A 21,244-nucleotide genomic window follows, 5' to 3' on the forward strand; every position below is an offset into this window, starting at 1 on the left:
ACAAGATGATGAGCGGAACAAAATCTGACGGTGGTGACATCTGACGGTGTGAGACAAAAAAACACTCTTTTACATATTGTGCATTTTTTGCTCACATTAGCCACTTCGTTTTCGCTCTGTTTCTTAGGGGCTTCATGACGCTTCTGAAAAAGTATATATAATTAACATTGATGTAACAATAATACTATTAAAACCCCCGACGGTGTTGACAGTTTATGGTTGGGACAGTATCAGTGTCCAAACAAATTATCAAATTGAGGAGAAATTAGTAAACTTACAGGAGCTTCAGTGATGGTGAAGTACTCAGTAGATCTAAAGGTTTGAAAAGGGGTCCTAAGTAATGACAATGACCTTGCGCATGCCTGATTTTATTGTCTTTTTAAAAAAATCTGACGGTGGTGACTAATATGCTGGACACACTTTGAGCAATCAGAAAATAGTAGTAAATATTGCTTTACACACACTATGTGCATATCTGCAGAACCACTTCAATATGGACTTTCACATCATGGTGATATTATTCAATAATATCAGTGATTTTTCCATTTTAAGTCAATTGAAATGATGATGTCTGTCCTTGGGACAGCTGTTTTTACAGGGTGTGGGCAGGTTTATAGCCATGAAAAGTAATAAAATTACACTTAAATATTTCAAACGACTGTACATTTATGTAACACACCCCTGTGTCTTTACCTGGATTCATTTTGTTCATGAAAATGTAGTTTATTTTCAACAGAATTGGCAGTTTATTGCAGAGACATGTTTTAGCCGCTTTCTCAAGAGTCAGTGATATGTGTTTTTTCACAAGCCTCTCAAAGCACTTCATAACTGCTGATGTAAGGGCCACTGGGCGATAGTCATGCAGGCTTGCTGTTCTTGGGCACAGGAACTATGATGAGGGGACAACGGCTTGGGCAAGTTGGGACAACTGCTTGGGCAAGTGACAAATTAAAGATCTCAGCATATACGGGGGGGGGGCTAGTTGATCAGCACAGGTTTTCAGAACCCTGCCAGGAATATGATCAGGGCCTGTTGCCTTTCTTCCATTTAAGCCTCTGAACACTCCCCTCACATCATTCTCACTGATGATGAAAGGAGGAGTCCCGGTTCCACTAGACTCTTCAGTGACAGTCACCATGGGGTTGGCAAGGTCGAAACGTGCATAAAATGTGTTTAACTCATCAGCAAAAGAGAGCTCAGTGCTATCAATGGAGCTGGGCTTGGATTTAAGATCAGTCATGACTCTGTCTCTATAGCGGGTCTTTGCAGCCTTCACAGTCCTCCTAAGTCCATAAACTGCATCTTTATAGCTTGACATATCACCTGATAAAATACCAGAACGGGCTGCAAGTGCTGCTTTCACAGTTTTATCTACCCAGGGTTTCTGATTTGGGTAAACTTTTATTTTGACAGTCTCTATGATATCGTTTATCAGGAATTGAATGTAGCACCCTACCGTGTCTGCATATTCACTGACGTCATTTGATGATACCCGGAAAAGCTCCCAGTCCGTGTTCTCAAGCGCATCTTGGAGCAGCATTTCCGATTGGTCAGTCCAGCGTTGTACTGCTTTCGTCACTGGTGCTTCCCTCCTGATCTTGTGTTTATATTTTGGTTTGAGAAACACCGCAACGTGGTCAGACTTGTCGAAAGCGGGCATCGGAAGCGCTTTGTAACATTCTGTGAATGGAGTGTAGCAGTGGTCTAAGATGTTGTCGCCCCTCGTCGGGAAGTGGATGTATTGCTTAAACTCTGGCAAACCATGGGAAAGTTTGGCCTTGTTGAAGTCGCAGAGGACGATGAAGGCCGCCTCTGGGTGATGATGCTGTTGTTTATTAATTACCTCCTGTAGCTTGCCAATGGCAATGTCCGTGTTTGCACTTGGGGGGATGTAAACCGCAGTCATAATGACGAATATGATGAATATAATGAATTTAGATAATATGGCATGAAGTCAAGAAAGCTATTCACTCCAGACATCCCAGAAACCTTGCTGAAGAGGGGCAGTTTTCTAAAAAGACTACATTTTGTTTCACATTGGAAGCTTCTTTCAAAATGCAGTTTTTAATTTGTTGGAAAATCTGAGGCTTTTTACATAGAACAAATTTCACTATATAATTTCCATGAATTTTTCATAATAAAAGACCACAGATGGCTACTCATACCCTTTTCCTTTCTTTGCTCACTTTACCTGTCAAGCGCCAGTAGGCACCTACAACTGTTCTAAGTGCGACGCAACATAGCCTATACTCAGAGTATTAGACTGCGCTAGCCAGGCAACCAGTCCAGTAGAGATAGGCTACCTATTGTGCAATGCACAGATTTTGCAAAATGTTTAGTTGACAGCAATATCTAGCCTAACCAGCAGCCGTCTTGCCAAATAGCCGTTCATTTTATGCATCCAAAATTTTCCTGGAGTGTAGAAACCGAACGTGACCAAAAGTAGATTGACGCATTGCATTTGAAACCCATGCGTTGCCTATCAGCACCACGTTGACATTCGAAGTCAGATTACCATTCATTTCGTGCCAAGGGTAAAACTCTTAGTGATTTTATATGAACAAGACAATCTCTTGCCCTAACCATTATTCTATGTTGTTGCATTGTTGAGGGATATCGTCAAATACTGTAGGCACCACTCTCTAGCGCACACAGATGACCATTGATTGGCTGATGATGACAGCATCCAAATCTTACAGGTTGTTCATCAAATCACCCTTCATTTCTTTAGTTTCAAGTGGTGTTGTCGGGTGACCAGAGAAAACAACCAAAGCTTTCCTGATGAGACTGTTAAACCGAACATAAATAAAAGCAGAGCAACGAGCCGCGATTGACTTGTGTTTTTCCACTTGCACTGTCGGCCGCATCGCGTTGATATTGACAGTTGATAGACGTGCGGTGCAACAGTCATCACAAATCTCTTAACCTATCCATTATTGAGTTTTGTGGCATTGTTGTGAAGCATAATGGCCGCATTTAGGTTAAGTTAAAAAAAAAAAGACGCAATTTAGTCTAGCGCGCGGAAATAAGACGACCCCCCCTTTTTAGAGTAGGCCTACTATTTTTATAACAAAAACCACGTCTTATATTTGGGCTAATACGGTACTTATTCTTTGCTTTCCTGTGAATGTTTACATCTTATGGCCAATAAAATTATGATAACGTAAATGTTCGGTTTGGTCTGATTCTTTCATTCAATGGGGAACGGCACAAAGAAAACATATCAGCCATCAAAACTGATTAAAATGATTGTTTTGGGGGATATTCATGAATATGTAAAAACAACACGTCTCAAAAGAGTTGGGACGTTGACAATAAAAGGCAGCAAATGTCAAGGAAGGGGGGCGCTGTGGCGCAGCGCGCTAAGCCCCCCGCATTTGGGCTTGCATGCCCATCCTCGGGGACCCCGGTTTGAGTCCGGCCGGGGTCATTTCCCAAACCTCCCCTGTCTCTCTGCTCCATTCGCTTCCTGTCACCATCTTCAACTGTCCTGTAAAATAAAGGCATAAATACGCCCATAAAAATATATTCAAAAAAAAAAAATGTCGAGGAAGACTAAAAACAAAACAAAAGACAACACTTAACAGTTAAATACATTAACCGATGAGATGATTTTATATAAAAAGCAGTGTTAATTCCTATCTTGTACATGATTTCACCAGCCTAAATGGTGGGTGTATTCCTGGTCATGTTTTGCAATGTTTTCCTTTCTGTAGTGTTTAAAGTGTGACAGGTATTGATCAATAGCCTGCCATTTTATCACCTGCTGGTCCTTATGATGGAGTTAAACTGTTAAAACATAGTAGAGAATGCAATTTGTCCTTACTATCCTTACTATGTGGCAGTAATTGAAGTTCTCCCTTCAAAATATAATGCATGAGTGCCTTTTTGTGCTGTTTAAAACCCTTTTATATCATTCAGCACTGTATTTAATTCTACAGATGAGTGAGAACAACTTAACCAATGCACTACTGCACCCCCATGCCATCATGGAGGCTGACTTTTGAAGTTAGCAATAACACAAGTTGGATGGTCCATTTTCACTGTAGCACAGGATGTGTAAGACTCTATTATTTTCAAAAAGAATTGACTTCTGCAACTTCTGCTGACTTCTGTAAGCAAAGGACAGTTTCCCATGTCTTCTGAGTGAGCTCGGGTGCGTAGGAGAATGTAAAACCCCTCCATCATTTGCTCACATGAAGCAGTCTTAACATGGCCAATTTTCAATAGCTGTAATTCTTGGAGTGCTAGAGTGAGACTACATCCAATATATATTTCATGATTCCATGAACCTGTACAATGATTTTAATGACAAAAATATACATTAAATCATGGTAAATCAAAGGGAATTCAGAAATGTATGTAATAACTATGGCAATTATTCCATCTTTAATTCTGAGTGACTTAGCCTCTCTGTGTCTTACACCTGGACACTCATAAGGTGCCGGTATGCTTGCTGCGAGCTGTAAATTACGCGGGTCACTGCGAGCAGCCGACAGCACACGCTTGCTTGATCAAGACGCAACATACTGGCGGTATCATCCAGGGGCAGAGAGCACTGGCGGTATCATCCAGGGGGCAGAGAGCACGCAACAAAACAAAAAGAGGGACTCCCTGAGCAAGGAAAGGATACTGCTACTACTCCTGTATGTGCATGCTCCTTTTTCAAAGTGCAACATGGAAGTATGATCACAAATGTTTGAAATTTCGGACAAACTCAATGAGACGCTCTTAAAAGTTGCTGCCATTGTCGTTTTCATATCAAGCACACGCATGGAACTGCTCAGTCTTTCTTAAGATTGCCCCCAGCGAGTTTGAAGATATTGCACCTGACGCACGCATTTGGCTGCCGTGTCCAAGGCGCGCGAAATGGACATTAAACACGCATGTTAACGCGTTCATGAACGAATCGTGCACGCGCTCGCGTATCCTGCAGCAAGCATACCGGCACCTTTATTGTCCATCAGTACAATTCATTTTGAAATGTTCTTCTTTGTTGTTTTATCTTATTTGGATGTTTATAACATTTCACTGATCCCTGTCCCAACTTCTTTGAGACGTGTTGCAGTTATCAAATTAGAAATGAGTACATATGTCCCCCAAAACAATATTTTTTTCTCAGTTTTAACACTTAATATGTTGTCTTTGCACTATTCTCCATCTAATGAATGGATTGAATGTTTTTAAAATGGTAGCATTCTGATTTTATTCAGAGTTTACCAAGCGTCCCAACTTCACCGGAGTTGGGGTTAATAGTTAAAGCAGACTCTGATTGTTCCTTCTTGTGATTTCTGGGAAGATCAGACCATGTTTTATGACCAATTTTGACAGAAATGTAAGACATTTCAAAGGGTGTACAAACTTTTTCCTATGACTGTAGATATTACAATGTCAAATTTGCCGTAACTACAATATCCAACATAATATCAAGGTTTTGAAGGCCCTTTTCTCAGTTTCAATGTTTGCGTAGTTACTGCGCTTTGCCTTTGAAGGACCGAATACTTCGATTTACTGTTGAACCAAAGGTTAAACCACTTTTCCGATCCATCACTCCAGAGCACGAGTTTGAAGAGGAAGTTGAAGAAGAAGGCCAAAGGAGACAACCTGTGGCTTCGACCATCTAGGAAACGCAAACGTAAGATGAAGATGAAGACAGACGCATTCCCTGGTATAGCGCTTTTCATTTTGTTTCCTGGGCCAGGGCTCCATGACCCTTGGTGAAAAGAGACGAAGCCCTAATCAGACCCAGGGTTGATGGCGTTTCGGCACTGTACCGGAAATCTGGCGTTGCGTGGCTTAAAAATAAATAAATAAATAAATACTTCTAAATTAAACTCTCCCTTCCCCTATCCCCTTTTTCCCCTGCGTTTGACATGTGCAGACCATTTATTTTATTTTATTTTTTTATTATTATTTTACCTTTATTTAACCAGGGAAATAAAATCACATTGAGAATAAAATTCTCTTTTACAAGTGAGCCCTGGCCAAGGCGGCAGCACACATTATATTTACATTTACAGACAGGACACAGACAAAACAGAACAGATTAATATGGATGAAGAGATAGAATTACACAATGAAAAACATAAAATAATAAACATAAAACAAGATTAAAAGCAGATTACAAGATTAAAAGCAAGTGCAGACAGATTTAAAAGTGTCATTAAGATATGCTTTAAACTCAGCTACAGACATAAAAACAGCAAGTTTAAGAGATTTCGGCGCATTACAGCTTCCTCATAAAGGTCCTATGGGCTATAAAATATTATTTGTTAATGTTCCACAATGCACTCTCAGTCTCCTGTGTCTGATAGGCTCACATTGCAAGACTTGCAAGATTTCATCCAAAGCAAAATAGGACATAAACAGCTGAGAAGCAGTAATGCAGGAATTAGTGATTAGTTGATGGAGTTGGAGTTAGTGATTTCATTATAGGACTGGGCAATATGGAGCAAGCATAATTTCTGTATCTCTTCTACATTTTCAATTTTCAAAAGTTTTAGTAGGTAACAGATATCAAGCCGAACTATGGTAGCTTATGAACAGCTATGGCTACTTCAGGATGAAACTGCTTCGGGCCAGAACTTCTGGTCTCCAGCGCTGCAGTTAAAAAATAAGAAAAAAGTAGACGGGAACCACCGCAGTTACTACAGAAGTTATTGGAATGGCCAAACAAAGGCATGGGGCTGTGTTTGTTAGCTAGCTACTGTTACTGTTGGAGGCTCAGCCTTTTCATCTCTCTTCCTAACCGAGTCACACTCACACACTCTTGGTTCTTTTCAGCGTTGCCGCTGCTTCCTTTAACTTGCGAGAAGATCCTAATTTTCTCTGCTCGTCGGCAACTCTCAAGCAGTGTACTGATCACACTTAACAATGTAGCAAGTGAGAGGCGGTGCCAGATGTTGATTTAAGACTTTATTGGTTTAAATGACTGAAGTTTGTCACTATAACAGCACACACTGTCAATAGGCATGATGGTCCATCAGAATAAAAGCCTAAAAAGTGACACGTGGTTAGTATGACTCGTACGCGATTGGTTTGTAGCTTCCAATCCTTGCATAGTGCAGTGCTGGTAAAAGCACGGTTATGTCAGATAGGGAAAAAAGTAACGCTCCGGCCTAAAATAAATTTTCCAGTCAAAATTAAAAATATATTTTTAAGAATTAATTCCCGGTCCGGATGGGATGGCATTTGGGTCTGTATCCGGGTCGCGGTCCATTGGTTGCGGACCACAGATCTCAGCACATGTCAGCAAGCAGACAAGTCATGTGAATAATGTCCCAAGTGTTTAGTAGTTGTTAAGAAACAAGGCCGACAGGCGGACAACAGATGCGTCCCTCTATGCCAGTTCCAACTATGTCACCCCCCCCCCCAACCCCCCCCCCCCCCTCCCCCCACCCCCCTCCAAACGCCTCCCTGGCCTCCTCCTAACCTGTCAACGCCCCCCTGAGGATGTACTTTTTGTTTATTGGTCATATTGCCCATGGAAACTGCAAATAATGTGGCAGGCAGCAAAATGACGAGACATGGCTTTATTTTTTGCAGTTTAGGCTATAATAAGCTTACCATTCTTGGATTTGGAAATGAACCATATGATTTCAAATGTCACATAGATCAAATGAACCATATGATTTCAAATGTCACATAGATCAAGTAGGCTACATTACAAATTACTAGACATTTATTAGTATCAACCTTTAGTATCACGCCATTTCAGCATCATGTTCATGTGGGAAAGAATGTAAACATCGACAAATAATAAATAAATAAAACCGTTTGGGTGAATCAATCATGCGCTTATGGGTTCACCCTTTAGGTGAATTTTGCGCTTATTTTTCAATACCAGCTTCACCGTCAAGGCACAAAGCAGTGAGCTTCCGTGCCAGAGTTAACCCAATTCACACGACTGCAAAGCAATTACGAAAGACGCGTTCTCTCCCGTGCTCTCTCTGAGCGCAATAGAAATCACCTGTGGGGTACGAGCCCACCAACGAAAGAACCTCCCTTTGTAGCCTACGAGTAACACACCGTATGTCAAATGGCCCAGCTGTCTAGCGCCATGTTTCAGAGCGCAGCGCACACTGACTCGGCTACTCACTGAAAAGGCAGAAGGGAATATTAAAAGGGAGGCTCGTTGGCTACACACAGACGTATGAACCCGATTTTGTGGACTGGACAAAAGCGGAGGAAATGTGAATGTTATGAAAGAAAAAAAGTCCACGTTTAGAGGCGCTGCGGGCTGTCAACTAATTACAGTTCCATGTCGTGGAGCGTTATGCAACGCAAACGCCCTCGATCCAAGCAGAAAGGAAAATGTGAATGTTATGAAAGGAGAAAAGCTAACCAAATGTTACAGGTCCACGTTTAGAGGAAGGGCTGTATGCGCTGCTGGTCGCCTGTCAACTAATTACGGTTCCATGTCGTGGAGCGTTATGCAATGCAAACGCCCCTCTATCCGAGCACAAACAGTGTCAAAAACTGCCTGCCGACTTCTAAATCGTTCATTTCCGCGAGTCTCTGACGAACCAAAATAAAGTTGCCTCCCATTGTCCAAACGCAAAACAATGCCGAAAATTGAATGCCCCCCTCAGTTATCTCAAAATGCAATCAGTCTTGCCGGTTTGGTTACATATCATATGGCCTACGTTTTGGCTTGCACGCATTCGCTCTGGTCCAAAATGCCAACTCTGCCGCCTTGTGGCCACAGGAAGGAACGGCCTACGTTTTGGCTTGCACGCATTCGCTCTGGTCCAAAATGCCAACTCTGCCGCCTTGTGGCCACAGGAAGGAACAATTGAAGGAATGCGTTTCAGACCAATTGAAGGAATGCGTTTCAGACGGACGGACGGACGGACAGACAGACCCTCTTATAGAGATGCTGGGACGCATCTAAAAATCAAACGAATCCGCATGAAACGAATCAGATGTTTCTTGTGTAGCTGCAAAACAGCCTGTTGAATGCCTAAGCCCTTTTTAAGGAAAGTTGCCCTCAGCCTATAACAACCTAAATATCTCAGCCTCTGAAGCACATAAAAACATGCAGTAAGTTGCATTTAAACGCTAAGACCCTCATCTTGCATTGGAATGTGTTCATTCATCTCTAACATAGGGTACAAAGATTATTAATAAAATTGTCTCAAATCCCATGAGCCTGAATGTTCTGTGTGTCATACAGCTCCAAGCGTCAGGGCCAATCTTGCGCAACGCAACATCCAGCATCAATGGGTTAAATGTTTGAATGTGTAAAAATTAGGCGTACGTTACGTCACATCATGCAGTATGTTGACGTCAAGGTTTACAAACAGATCACGAAACACAGCGTGCTTTACTGAACAAAGTAAACAATTGCTTCACTTAACAAAATTTAAGGAAGAAGATAAAATTGCTTCAAGACATTATATTCTCCTCAAAATTATGCAGGTTTCCTTCTGTAGTCCAGTAGCTGTATCTAGGCTACTATTCTCGACTATGCAACTGTAGTCATTACATTACATTAGTATTTAGCAGACGTCTTTGTTCAAAGCGACTTACAAGGTCTTACAAGGACTGACATAGTCATCTTTGCTCTTTCTGCCTACTTCCTGGTCGCTGCTGGTGTTCGTGCGGCGAGTTAGAAAAAATGCCCTGTGCGCGGCTTCGCGGCACACCATTATTTTTGAGTTTGCGAAGGGGGCGCGGCGCCATTTTGGGTCACGTGACTGCACACACCATTTGCGCACGTGAAGTATGCACGGACTGATGCAAACTGTAAATCTGCCTTAAAATGCCAAGCCTGAATGCACATAATGATTGCAGAGTCTTTCTTTCTTACGTTCTTACTTAACTCAATAATGCTTCATGCCACTTACTCTGTCCAAAACTCTGACCTTGCTTTTCCAAAAGATGCGGAGCCCCCATCACAGACTCAGTCCCCCGAACAGCAGGCCCACGTCTCAGGAGATCTCGACAAGGAATTCAGAGAGGCGATCGAGAACTCCATCCACCAAAAGGTGCCAGTGGAGCAACTTGCATCTAAAAGCAAAGGTGAGTCAATGTCGGTCATTGGCCTCTGTTACATGGGACCTTTAATTCTGAATTAAAATTTGAATGAGAAGGTGTGTCCAGGTAGGTGGATGGACGGACGGACGGACGGACCGACCATAATCAATATATGCGATAGCACAGTATCTATCTAAGTCATTAAAGGATAACTTCTGCCACACTACCTTCTGCCACGCTACTACTACTAGGCCTATGTAAACAAAATCTGCCCCCATTAGAATAGCTCAGATCTCTGGAAGGGCTGAGTCGAAAAATGCAGCATCACCGTCTACTGACATTTCAAGGGTAGCGTGACCAATACAACAGCATAGAAATTGGCTGAAGTTATATGAAGTTATTTAAGTTAAAAGCATCTGCTAAATGTAATGTTGAGGCCAGAGGTGGCAGTTATGTCACTCAGGTAAATCGTCTTATTGTCTGATTTGTGAAGAAATTACGAAGATAGTGAAGGAATTATTAAATTGAAGGAAGGTAAGTAAAGCTTCCTTCTTTACAGCGGCATACCATCATGAATATTTGATCTTATTGCTGCAAAATGGCTAAAGTATTTTATTTCCTAGATCCAATTTGGGTAGTAGATGTTATATTTCACCAACCACTCACACTCACCATTAGTGAGAGTGGCTATAAAGTTTCCATTTCAATTCAAACTGAATGTTCACCAGCATTTGGCCGGTTGGCTAGTGTATATGCTGCATCAGTTTAAAACAGGCCCTGGTTATTTTCCATTGAGTTGTTCTGTTTATGGTCCCTTTTGTCAACACAGTGTACGTACTCTGCTGATTTGACTTGCAAGACCAGGGGGGTATACTAAGAAGCTGGTTCAGGAGTAAACCAGGTTAAATTAAGAGGCAAATAATTATCTAATAGAAGAACCTGGACTTCACATGCTCTTCTATTAGGTGATTTACCTCTTAACTTAACCTGGTTTACTTCTGAACCAGCTTCTTAGTATAGGCCCCACCTTTATTCATTTGTACCACACTGCCCCCTGCTGGTAACTTGAGTAAGAATAAGACCATGGTGTGTTGAAAACTGGGTTTGATAAGTGCAGATGGAGTTGGTTATCAATTGTGAAATAGATAACATATAACCAGGACCAGTTTTCGCCTACCTCAGATTACGTGCACCTGTATGCCTATTTACTTTTAATGGCCATGTTTACATGATCTTTTTTTAAAATCCAAATGAATAATTGAGAAATAACTAGTTCTGTCCCGTTTACATTGCACTTTCATTTAATTCGGAATTGTGAGTTAATTCTGAATTAAATGTCTCATGTAAACGAGGCCAATGTCTGCATGCACTTCATGTCAATGTTGGGCGCACATTAGTTTCAATTGCAGATTTGGTTTCTGGTGAAATGCCATTTCAATAATCTGTGAAATGCTTTTCTACACCAAGATAAAATGCATTTTGATAGTTTGATTAGTCAACTAATCAACACATTTGTTTTTTCAAGGGATTTGTTTTTTATTTTGTTTGTGAGTTATGTGGGCAAAAGCATTTTAATTCTTTTTTTAAACGGCTTTTGAGTCTTTATTGATTATAGGACAGTCAATTGTGAGAGAGAGAGAGAGAGAGAGAGAGAGAGAGAGAGAGAGAGAGAGAGAGAGAGAGAGAGAGAGAGAGAGAGAGAGAGAAAGAGAGTTGGGGGTAGGGCTGGCAAATGACCCAGGCCGGACTTGAACCCGGGTTGTCATGGGCATGCAAGCCCATATGTGCCTTAGTGCGCTGTGCCGCAGCGGCCCGCATTTTCATACTTTTGAATCGGTTACAGTAAACTTGAACTTCATTGAAAGATTGGGACATCGCTGTGTTAGTACTTTTACAGTGACTTTCCCCCTCACACTTTGTGTGGGTTCCAGTAGGTATAGCCAGTGGTGCTGATGAGGTGGAGAAGACATGTTATTCTTATTAGTTTGTTATTATTATTGAAGTTTATTATTATGATTATTACTGTATAGTAGGTTTTGCCAGTTGTGCTGATGAGGTGGACACGATGTGTCATGAGAAAGTTTGGGCGCCCTTTTGGAAAATCATTACATTGGGTTATTTCTCATTGAGCTTTTAAAGTAGCAACTTCATGTTAACATATTGTGTTAACAGTGGAACAGTGTAAGCAGTGGAAGAATGTTCATAGGTGTTACAGAAACAATTTTATGTGGATTTAAACAAAAATAGGTGTGTGCATAAATATGGGCAACCCAAAGAAGGTATGTTTGTTAATTTATTATCATTATTGTAGGTTTTGCTGCCAGTGGTGCTGGCGAGGTGGAGACGACATGTAAATATAAAATGTATTACTATTATTTAAGTTTGGTATTATTATTATTGCTGTAGGTTTTGCTGCCAGTGGTGCTGACGAGGTGGAGACAACGTGTACAGTGATGGAGCTGCCACTCTGCAGCTGCCGCATGGAGACGCCCAAGAGCCGCGAGATTCTCACTCTGGCCGACAGGAAATGCATGGCCACGGAAAGTGTGGACGGACATGTAAGGTTTCCATCAGAGACACTCCAAACTAAGAAAGATCAATGATTATGACTTCACTCTTGTCGTTGTGGTTGCTGATAGCCATTTCTCCTCCCCTTCTACACCATTCTCTTCTCCTTAGCTGTTCACCTTACTGGCTTGCTGCAGAAGTAATCCCCTTCTAAATTTTCCCTCTCTGTCTAATTGTCCATAGCAGAGATGTCAAATTCAGGCCCGGGGGCCAAATCTGTCCAGCTGGGTCATTTTATTTGGCACACAGGGTTTGAAATGTGTATTATTTGTACATTTGAAATGTGTATCACAGATGCCCCACATACACCATTAAAAGTCTATAGCATGACTTGAATTTCAAATTTGGTGTGTCACAGAAATATAATTGGGCCTCTGTAACATCTCACATTCATGCAACTGACAGGCACATTTTGGACTACCATGTGGCCTACGTATGGTGAGAATGAGTGTTCGTGAGATTTGGCGTGTGAATTTGAGAATTTGAGTTTGACACTTCTGGTGAATAGCCATACCGTATGTTAATACCAGAAGCGACTAAAACTATACAATCGGCAGAATAAGTAGACTTTGAATGGTGACGACCTGTAAAAGCGACCAGCGGCTGAACTCCGGCGACTAGACCAGGGGTTCCCAAACTTTACTCTACCATGGCAAGGCCCCCCATATACCGGTAGATTCCTGCCAATTATGTGGGTTGTGCCACTCTATTTTTCTCTAGGCATCACAGCACCTTTCACAACATTGTCTAGTTCTGTGAGTCAGTGCCCCACTGGGATATATAAGATAACGGTAATAGTTCTGATGTTCAGAGATTCAATAGATTATTATAATGCAGTTCTAATGGAAATATTGTTTAGTTATTTTTTTGGTGTACTAACCCCAACTCCGATGAAGTTGGGACGTTTGGTAAACAGTGAATAAAATCAAAATGCTATCATTTTCAAAACACTCAATCTATTCATTAGATGGAGAATAGTGAAAAGACAACATATTAAGTGTTAAAACCGAGAAAAAATATTGTTTTGGGGGACATATGTACTCATTTCTAGTTTGAGAAATCCAACACGTCTCAAAAGAGTTGGGACGGGGACAATAAATGGCAGCAAATGTCGAGGAAGACTAAAAACAAAACAAAAGACAACACTTAACAGTTAAATACATTAACCGATGAGATGATTTTATATAAAAAACAGTTTTAATTCCTATCTTGGACATGATTTCACCAGCTTAAATGGTGGGTGTATTCCTTGTCATGTTTTGCAATGTTTTCCTTTCTGTAGTGCTTACAGTGTGACAGGTCTTGACCAAAAACCCACCATTTCATCACATGCTGGTCCTTATGATGGAGCCAAACTGTTAAAACATAGTAGAGAATGCAATTTGACCTTACTATGTGGCATTAATCGAAGATCTCCCTTCAAAATATAATGCATGAGTGGCTTTTCATGCTGTTTAAAACCCATGTATACCATTCAGCACTGTATTTAACTCTACAGATGAGTGAGAACATCTTAACCAATGCACTACTGCATCCGCATGCCATCATGGAGGCTGACTTTTGAAGCTAGCACTAACACAAGTTGGATGGTCCATTTTCACTGTAGCACAGGATGTGCAATGCTCTATTATTGTCAAAAAGAATGGACTTCTACAACTTCTGCTGAGTTCTGTAAGCAAAGGACAGTTTCCCATGTCTTCTGGGTCTATTTCAAGTGAGCTCAGGTGCTTAGGAAAATGTTAAACCCCTGTGTCATTTTCATGCATTAAGCATTCTTAATATGGTCAATTTTCAATAGCTCTAGCACTCCAGGAATTAGAGTGAGACTACAGCCAATATATTTTTCATGATGTCATGAACCTATACAATGATTTTATTAACAAAAATATGTCTTATATACACTCAATCGTGGTAAATCAAAGGGAATTCAAAAATGTATGTAATAACTATGGTAATTATTCCCTTTGCATCTTTAATTCTGAGTGACTCAGCCTCTCTGTGATGATCTTATACCTGGACACCTATATTGTCCGTCAGTACAATTCATTTTGAAATGTTCTTCTTTGTTGTTTTATCTTATTTGGATGTTTACTAAATTTCACTGATCCCCGTCCCAACTCTTTTGAGACGTGTTGGATTTATCAAATTAGAAATGAGTACATATGTCCCCCAAAACAATATTTTTTCTCGGTTTTAACACTTAATATGTTGTCTTTTCACTATTCTCCATCTAATGAATAGATTGAATGTTTTGAAAATGATAGCATTTTGATTTTATTCACTGTTTACCAAACGTCCCAACTTCATCGGAGTTGGGGTTTGTACATTAGTTATCAAGTCAAGTTGACTTTGTCAATTTCTTTACATGCACTGGCCATGCAAATAATTAAAATTACGTTTCTTACTTTCCCTTTGCAGTCATAGACATACTTTAGGTATATACATAGACAGTATAGACATAGACAGTACACATACAGTACACCAAGAGTACCCATACAATACAATATGCATTTATATAGCACAATATCACAGCTAAGAATTTGGCTCAAAGCGCTTTCAAAATACACATACAAATACAAACGCATTCTCACATGTACACAAGCTGTGGAGGCTGCCGTACGGCGCCAATTGTCTGGGGCTCATGTGACAGTGCACATTCATGCACACACACACATGTGCACACGTGCACACACACACACAAACACAGTAATATTCTTAGAAAAAGATAACTCTGGAACTGTTCCTAACATAGCCTAATTGCATAACATCAAGACCTAGCCTGCTTGTGCAGTGTAATTCACTTATCTGAGAGATGTTGAACTATCAATGCTGCAAGGGAGAGATCTCTTATGCCGACCCAGCTTCAACTTGAGGTCGCGCTGTCCGTTTGTCCTGTAGACCAACTCCGTAGACAGTTGTCTTCTCTCTGCCATCTCTACAGTAGGCCCACTGCCTTATTAGCGCTGCAGGACACTATGCGGCGAAAAGCTAGGATGATCATGGACAGCTAAGAGCGTTACAGCGCAGCATTATTCAAATGCTAGGTGGAAAAAAATACAACCGCGAAAAAGTAACAAAAACGCCTACAAAACAGCGGAAAAGTCAATTAAAAGACCCACTTGACGATGCTAACACAAAATGTACAGTGCTAGGTACACAAAAGTAACCTAAATCAAAAACCTAAAAAGCTTTGAAGTTCATAAAAATTTGGAAACTCCGGTAAAGGCAGCCAAGTTGTGCCATCACCATAGCAACACCAACTCCATAGCAATACACATACAGACATTTAAAGTGTAAGATTAGACAAACAAGAGACATAAAGAGAACATGTATGAAAAAGAGGAATGTTTTGCAATTTCAGTAGTGTCCTAGTGTGACAATTGTATTGTTATATATGTTATAATATATATTCTCCCATATTAATAACATCACATGGTCTGCTTACTTCCATCTTCACAGTATAAACCTTCTCCATCCCTCTCTCACCCTCCACTCTACCTCCATCCTTGTACATAGACCTTGTCACCTCCCGCATTGACTACTTTAACTCTCTCCTCTTACTTTGGTCTCTCTCAAAAATCCCTCCACAAGCTGGTCCAGAACTCAGCTGCTCAAATCATTTCCAAAACCCCTTCCTGTCACCATATTACCCCTGCACTGCAACATCTGCACTGCGCTTTATTTAATTTTTTTGTGATAAGACAGTCGAGACAGACAGGAAACAAGTGGGGAGAGAGAGACGTGGAAGGGTCGACAAAGGACCCGGGCCGGAATTGAACCTGGGTTGCCAGTGTTGCAGTGCAGTGCCCTAGCACTTTGTTGTGAGCCCATGGTTGTCCTGTAATTTATTGAGTGAATCAGGTTTAGCTAGTTAAGCTCAGTAGACCTATTCATGTATTAGTATTATTTATTTCAATTTTTCTGATTTTAGAGCACTTTCATTAACTGTCGTTGTGTTTAAAGTAGCCTGCAAAACATTGTCATTGTCATTAGCTGACACAGTGTCACATCATCCCGGTGCCGTCCTGAAGCATGAGATGATGGTCTACAAAAAATTGCTATACTATTTTATTTCACTTAATTTAGCCTTACTTTTTATTAATTTCTCCATCAGTTTTATTTTCCTCATATTATTTATTTCATTATTTTTATAATTATTTTATCATTGTTTTATTTTATTTTAAGTGTTTTGAGACCATGAGGTATGGTGATATTGCACTCTAAACAATACATATTATTATTTTTGTCTCTGTCATTAGCTGACCCGATGTCATAGCGCCGTCCTGAAGCACGAGATGATGCGGTCGTCCAACACTGTGCAGCTCCTGGTGCTGTGTGAGGACCATCGGAATGGCATGGTGAAACACCACTGCTGCCCTGGTTGTGGCTTCTTCTGTAGGGCGGTGAGTCGCTCTGTTGTTTGTTATTTTGCCATTAACCTAGTGTTTCTCAACAGAGGCGGTACAGCCCGCCCCAGGGGGTGTTGAGAAGGCTACAGCTGAGAGGGGGCGGTGCTTAGTTGACATTGGGGGGCTTTAGTCCATTTACTTTTTTACTACTAAGGGGGACGTTGTCAGTCTAATGATGATGTCAAAGGGGCGTTGGGAGGCTTGTGATGAGGACAAGGGGGCGTTTCTTCAAGAAGGGTTGAGAACCACTGCATTAACCTGTTTAAGCCTAATGCAGCGTATACGCTGTTTGACCTTTGGCTCCTGGACCGACATGTATCCTGCATTCAGGCTCTTGAGATTTTTTAATGTTGGTGCAGGTTAAGTGATGACAAATTTCACCACTTTCTTGTTAGTAATACAGTACACATTTGAACTGGTATCCATTGTATTTGACAAAACATAATATAATATGAAAACGTGTCAGTTATTCTTTCCCCACAAAGCAGTGTGTGATGTTATGTTGGGGTTTGGGGACCCAAGATTCTATAGCAGAGTCAGAGCCAGTGACTGTTTAGAACCTTACAGTAGAACCACCACCACCATAATTGGTTGGAAGGTGAAGAAGATAGCTGAGAAATGATTAGTATGTTGGAGAATATGACCTTGAGCCATATTTGGAACCGGCTCCCTGCCTGGCAGTGTCACCCTAGGCAGTCTGTGCCACATTTCCGCTGTTCTTTGGTATACAGTTTGTGCTTTTTAATATGTTTGTAGTATTGTAGAGAAGTATAATGCCTATCTGTTTTTGTTTTGTATTGCCATACTCTGCTCCCCAGTGCGATGATAGAAACAGTCAATCCTTTTCATGTCTCCCCACTCCATGAAAGTGTCCCAATTTTAAAAAAATTGCAACATACAAATACACTTCAGAATATCAAACTGTTGGTCCTTCTAAGTTCACGACCAAGCCCTAAGCAAATGTATCTTTAATGCGATTCCTTGTGTACTTTTATAATGTACCGCTTCTTATTTTATTTTCATCTTTTATTTACTTTTATCTTATATTTTATTTTTATCTTTAGCTTTTATTTATTCTTTATTATGTGTTTGTCTTGCCTTGCTGTTATTATGTGTTGTGTGGATGACCAGGTCCCATTCAATTACCCCTTGTAGATTCGTAAAGTCACTCACTCAATCACTCACTGCCTCACTCATTCACACACTCACTCACTTTCTCATCCATCCATCCAATCGATTCATCCAGTTGGGTTTTTTCTTTAGAATGAGGAAGTGCTTTCCTTATCTTGCAAGGTTAGTTTATTCTTACTTAAAAAGAACTGGATGTGTTGTACCACTGAGCCTTACGTTTCATCACAGGTGCATCAGCCAGGACTCACCATTGCAGTCTTTGTGAAAGTGTACAATGGTCTTGTATTTCCATACGAAGAAAAAATAATTGACTGACCTTTATTGCTAAAGCCCTTAGGGGTAAACTACCTTTATACATTTTTAACTTACTTTCCTTTCAAGATATCACTTACAGGACTAGGTCATCAGAAAAAATACTTTAATATGATACTACATTTACAAGAACTGGACTTGGAAAAACAGCCTTCTCATCATATGCACCAAAAGCTTGGAATGAACTTCAACCCACTCTAAATCTTGAAGATCTTCCATCCATAAATTATTTTAAAGACCTTTTAAAATCATCATTAACTGACCAGTGTAACGGTTTTTAATGTCATGCCTTGTTTGCTGTCTCCTTTCATAGTTATCTGTGCATACTCAGTCTCATTTGGTTTATTGGTACCACGTACAATTAAAACATATATGTTGCCATTTCATGCATTGTACCAGAGTTAGCCTTAGGCTAGTTTGCATCTGTAGTCCCTGACAGAACATTAAACATTAAAATAGAATTAAAAAGTAAAATAAAATAAAATAATAAAGTAAAGCCATCAAAAACACAAGAATATACCACTTATATAACCACATTGGCCATAAAGACATTGTCATCACCATATTAGTGGTCACAGTTTTGACTGTTTTTAAAGAGTATTTGAGCTGTGACTTAAAGCTCCTGAAGGAGACACAGCTCTTTAGGTCACCTGATAAAGCATTCCATAGTGACGTGGCTTTAAAAGAAAAAGAGGACTGCCCAAATGCTGTGAGGTAAGAAGGTATTCTACAGTCATAAAGCGATTCTATTCTTGAATATCTTATGGACCAAGCAGTTCGATGACATACAAACTGCCCTATTGTGTTTAATTCTGTTTAGATGTCATGATGTAGCTGTGATTTGTCTCTTCTTTTTTTGTATTGCAACATAACTTTTCAAGCCACCCTCTTGGCCAGGTCTCCCTGGCAAAAGATTTACTGTAACTCAATGGGACTTTCTTGGTTACAGAAAGGTTAATTAAAAAAACTATGCATCCATCCATCCACAGGGTACCTTCATGGAGTGCCAACCGGACAGCAGCATCTCCCATCGCTTCCATCGGCGCTGCGCGTCCATGCTGAAGGGGCAGAGCTTCTGTCCGCACTGTGGAGAGGAGGCCAGCAAAGCCAAGGAGGTGACCATCGCTAAGGCCGACACCACCTCCACAGTGCCCCACGCCCAACAGGCTCCCGTCACCACCACAGGCATCTCCGAGGGGAGGGCAGATACCACCACTGATGGGTACGCTTGAAAAATCACAAGCTCAACAGGAAAGGAGATGAGTGAAACAGGATTAAGATCTAAGCAATACTGCTCTACAAAGGCAAAGTGCATTTACTTGGACAACAGTGAACCGGAGAAAAATGTTTTCAAAGCCTTGGTATTAGGTTGGATATTGTAGTTACCGGGTGGAGAGCGTGGAGGTGCTGTGGGATTGGAGAACGTGTGAAGCTGTGTATTGTAGGTGGACTAATGCATGTTTGGTGGCAGTACTGGATAAATGGGAGGGGTTGGTTTAAGTATGAGTATATGTATGTGAATGATTATGTGTATTGTGTATATGTGAGCTGTGTCTATGTATACAGTATATCACGAAAGTGAGTACACCCCTCACAGTTTTTGCAGATTTGTGAGTATATCTTTTCATAGGAAAGCATTACAGAAATTTCACTTTGACACAATGATTAGTGACCTTTTAACAACATATTTAACCGCTTAAATTTCTTGTTCACTCAGAAAAAAACAAAATACAGCCATTAATGTTTGAACATGTACTCACAAAAGTGAGTACACCCCAGATGAAAATCCGGTAGAGAAGGGGCTGTGTCAGTCCCACTACCATGCTTGGCTTTTGATAGGATACACTTTTTTTGTAAAACTCACTTGTTTACCACCACACATGTTTGACACCATCTAAAGCAGGGGTGCTCAACTAGAAACTGAAAAGGTCCACTCGCCAAATTTCGTATGTTTCCAGGGTCCAAAAAAGTCGCTACGGACCGATGCAGAAAATAGCCTCACTCGCTGGCCGCACTGGCCTCTTGCTCACTCACTGAGTTGTCATAGTGATGATACTTTTATTTGTCATAAGACTGGCTTCGCAGAAATACACCTATAGATCGCATGGCAGCGAAATCTCATGTATAATTTATACATATTAAATACAGATGGATTTTGTCTTGGTGATGACATTGACATTGCGTTTGGGTCCGCATCCGGACCTGGGTCCACCAGTTGAGCACCCCTGATCTAAAGTATATTTGTTTATCTTGGTCTCTTCAGATCACACAACATGGTTCTGTAATGCTTTCCTATGAAAAGATATTTTCAAAAATCTGCAAAAACTGTGAGGGGTGTATTCACTTTCGTGATATACTGTACATGTACTTTTATATGAGCTGCGAGTCACAAAAGATCAAATGGTGAACCTGATGAAATTGACTTGTCTGGTGTGAAAACGAATATCCCTGCTACAGCACAATAGAGAATCTAATCTAATCAGGTCTCTTTGCCAATTGTCCATGTAATGTCAATGGTTTGTAACGTTTGCATTTGTGATCTTAAATCCTGGTTCGCTAGGGCGGACAGCACCCTTCCTCTGCTCGATGAGGCAGCAGCGGCTGCGTCTCAGGCCTTGATGACTCAGAAACCAGGAGTACCCACATCAGCTGTGACGCCCACCCCCGGACCCCCTAAAGAGTCCCTGGAGAGCATCCTGTTGGCGCTGGACACAGAAAAGTAAGTTGATGACCTACTGGGCATGAAAATTGCTACACTGGGCTATGTTTCCCAAAAACGTATATAGTGATTAAGCCTAGTACTTGCATATGAGGAGCCCCCTTGGCAATATATCAGAAATATGCCT

At 40.9% G+C, this 21,244-nt stretch overlaps 1 protein-coding gene across 2 annotated transcripts in view; it reads left to right on the plus strand.

Annotated features, from left to right (window-relative positions):
* The window catches only part of ehmt1b (euchromatic histone-lysine N-methyltransferase 1b), a 117,677-nt gene that overhangs the window by 51,075 nt on the left and 45,358 nt on the right, over positions 1-21,244 (plus strand). For both annotated transcript variants that reach the window (XM_063211052.1, XM_063211053.1), the window contains exons 8-13: positions 5,557-5,635; positions 9,883-10,023; positions 12,385-12,536; positions 16,806-16,949; positions 19,388-19,620; positions 20,959-21,117. In XM_063211052.1, the coding sequence (XP_063067122.1) occupies positions 5,557-5,635; positions 9,883-10,023; positions 12,385-12,536; positions 16,806-16,949; positions 19,388-19,620; positions 20,959-21,117 (908 nt within the window). The remainder of the gene's footprint in view (positions 1-5,556; positions 5,636-9,882; positions 10,024-12,384; positions 12,537-16,805; positions 16,950-19,387; positions 19,621-20,958; positions 21,118-21,244) is intronic.

This window comes from Engraulis encrasicolus, chromosome 11, assembly GCF_034702125.1.
Source record: "Engraulis encrasicolus isolate BLACKSEA-1 chromosome 11, IST_EnEncr_1.0, whole genome shotgun sequence".
NCBI classification, from domain to species: Eukaryota; Metazoa; Chordata; class Actinopteri; order Clupeiformes; family Engraulidae; genus Engraulis; species Engraulis encrasicolus.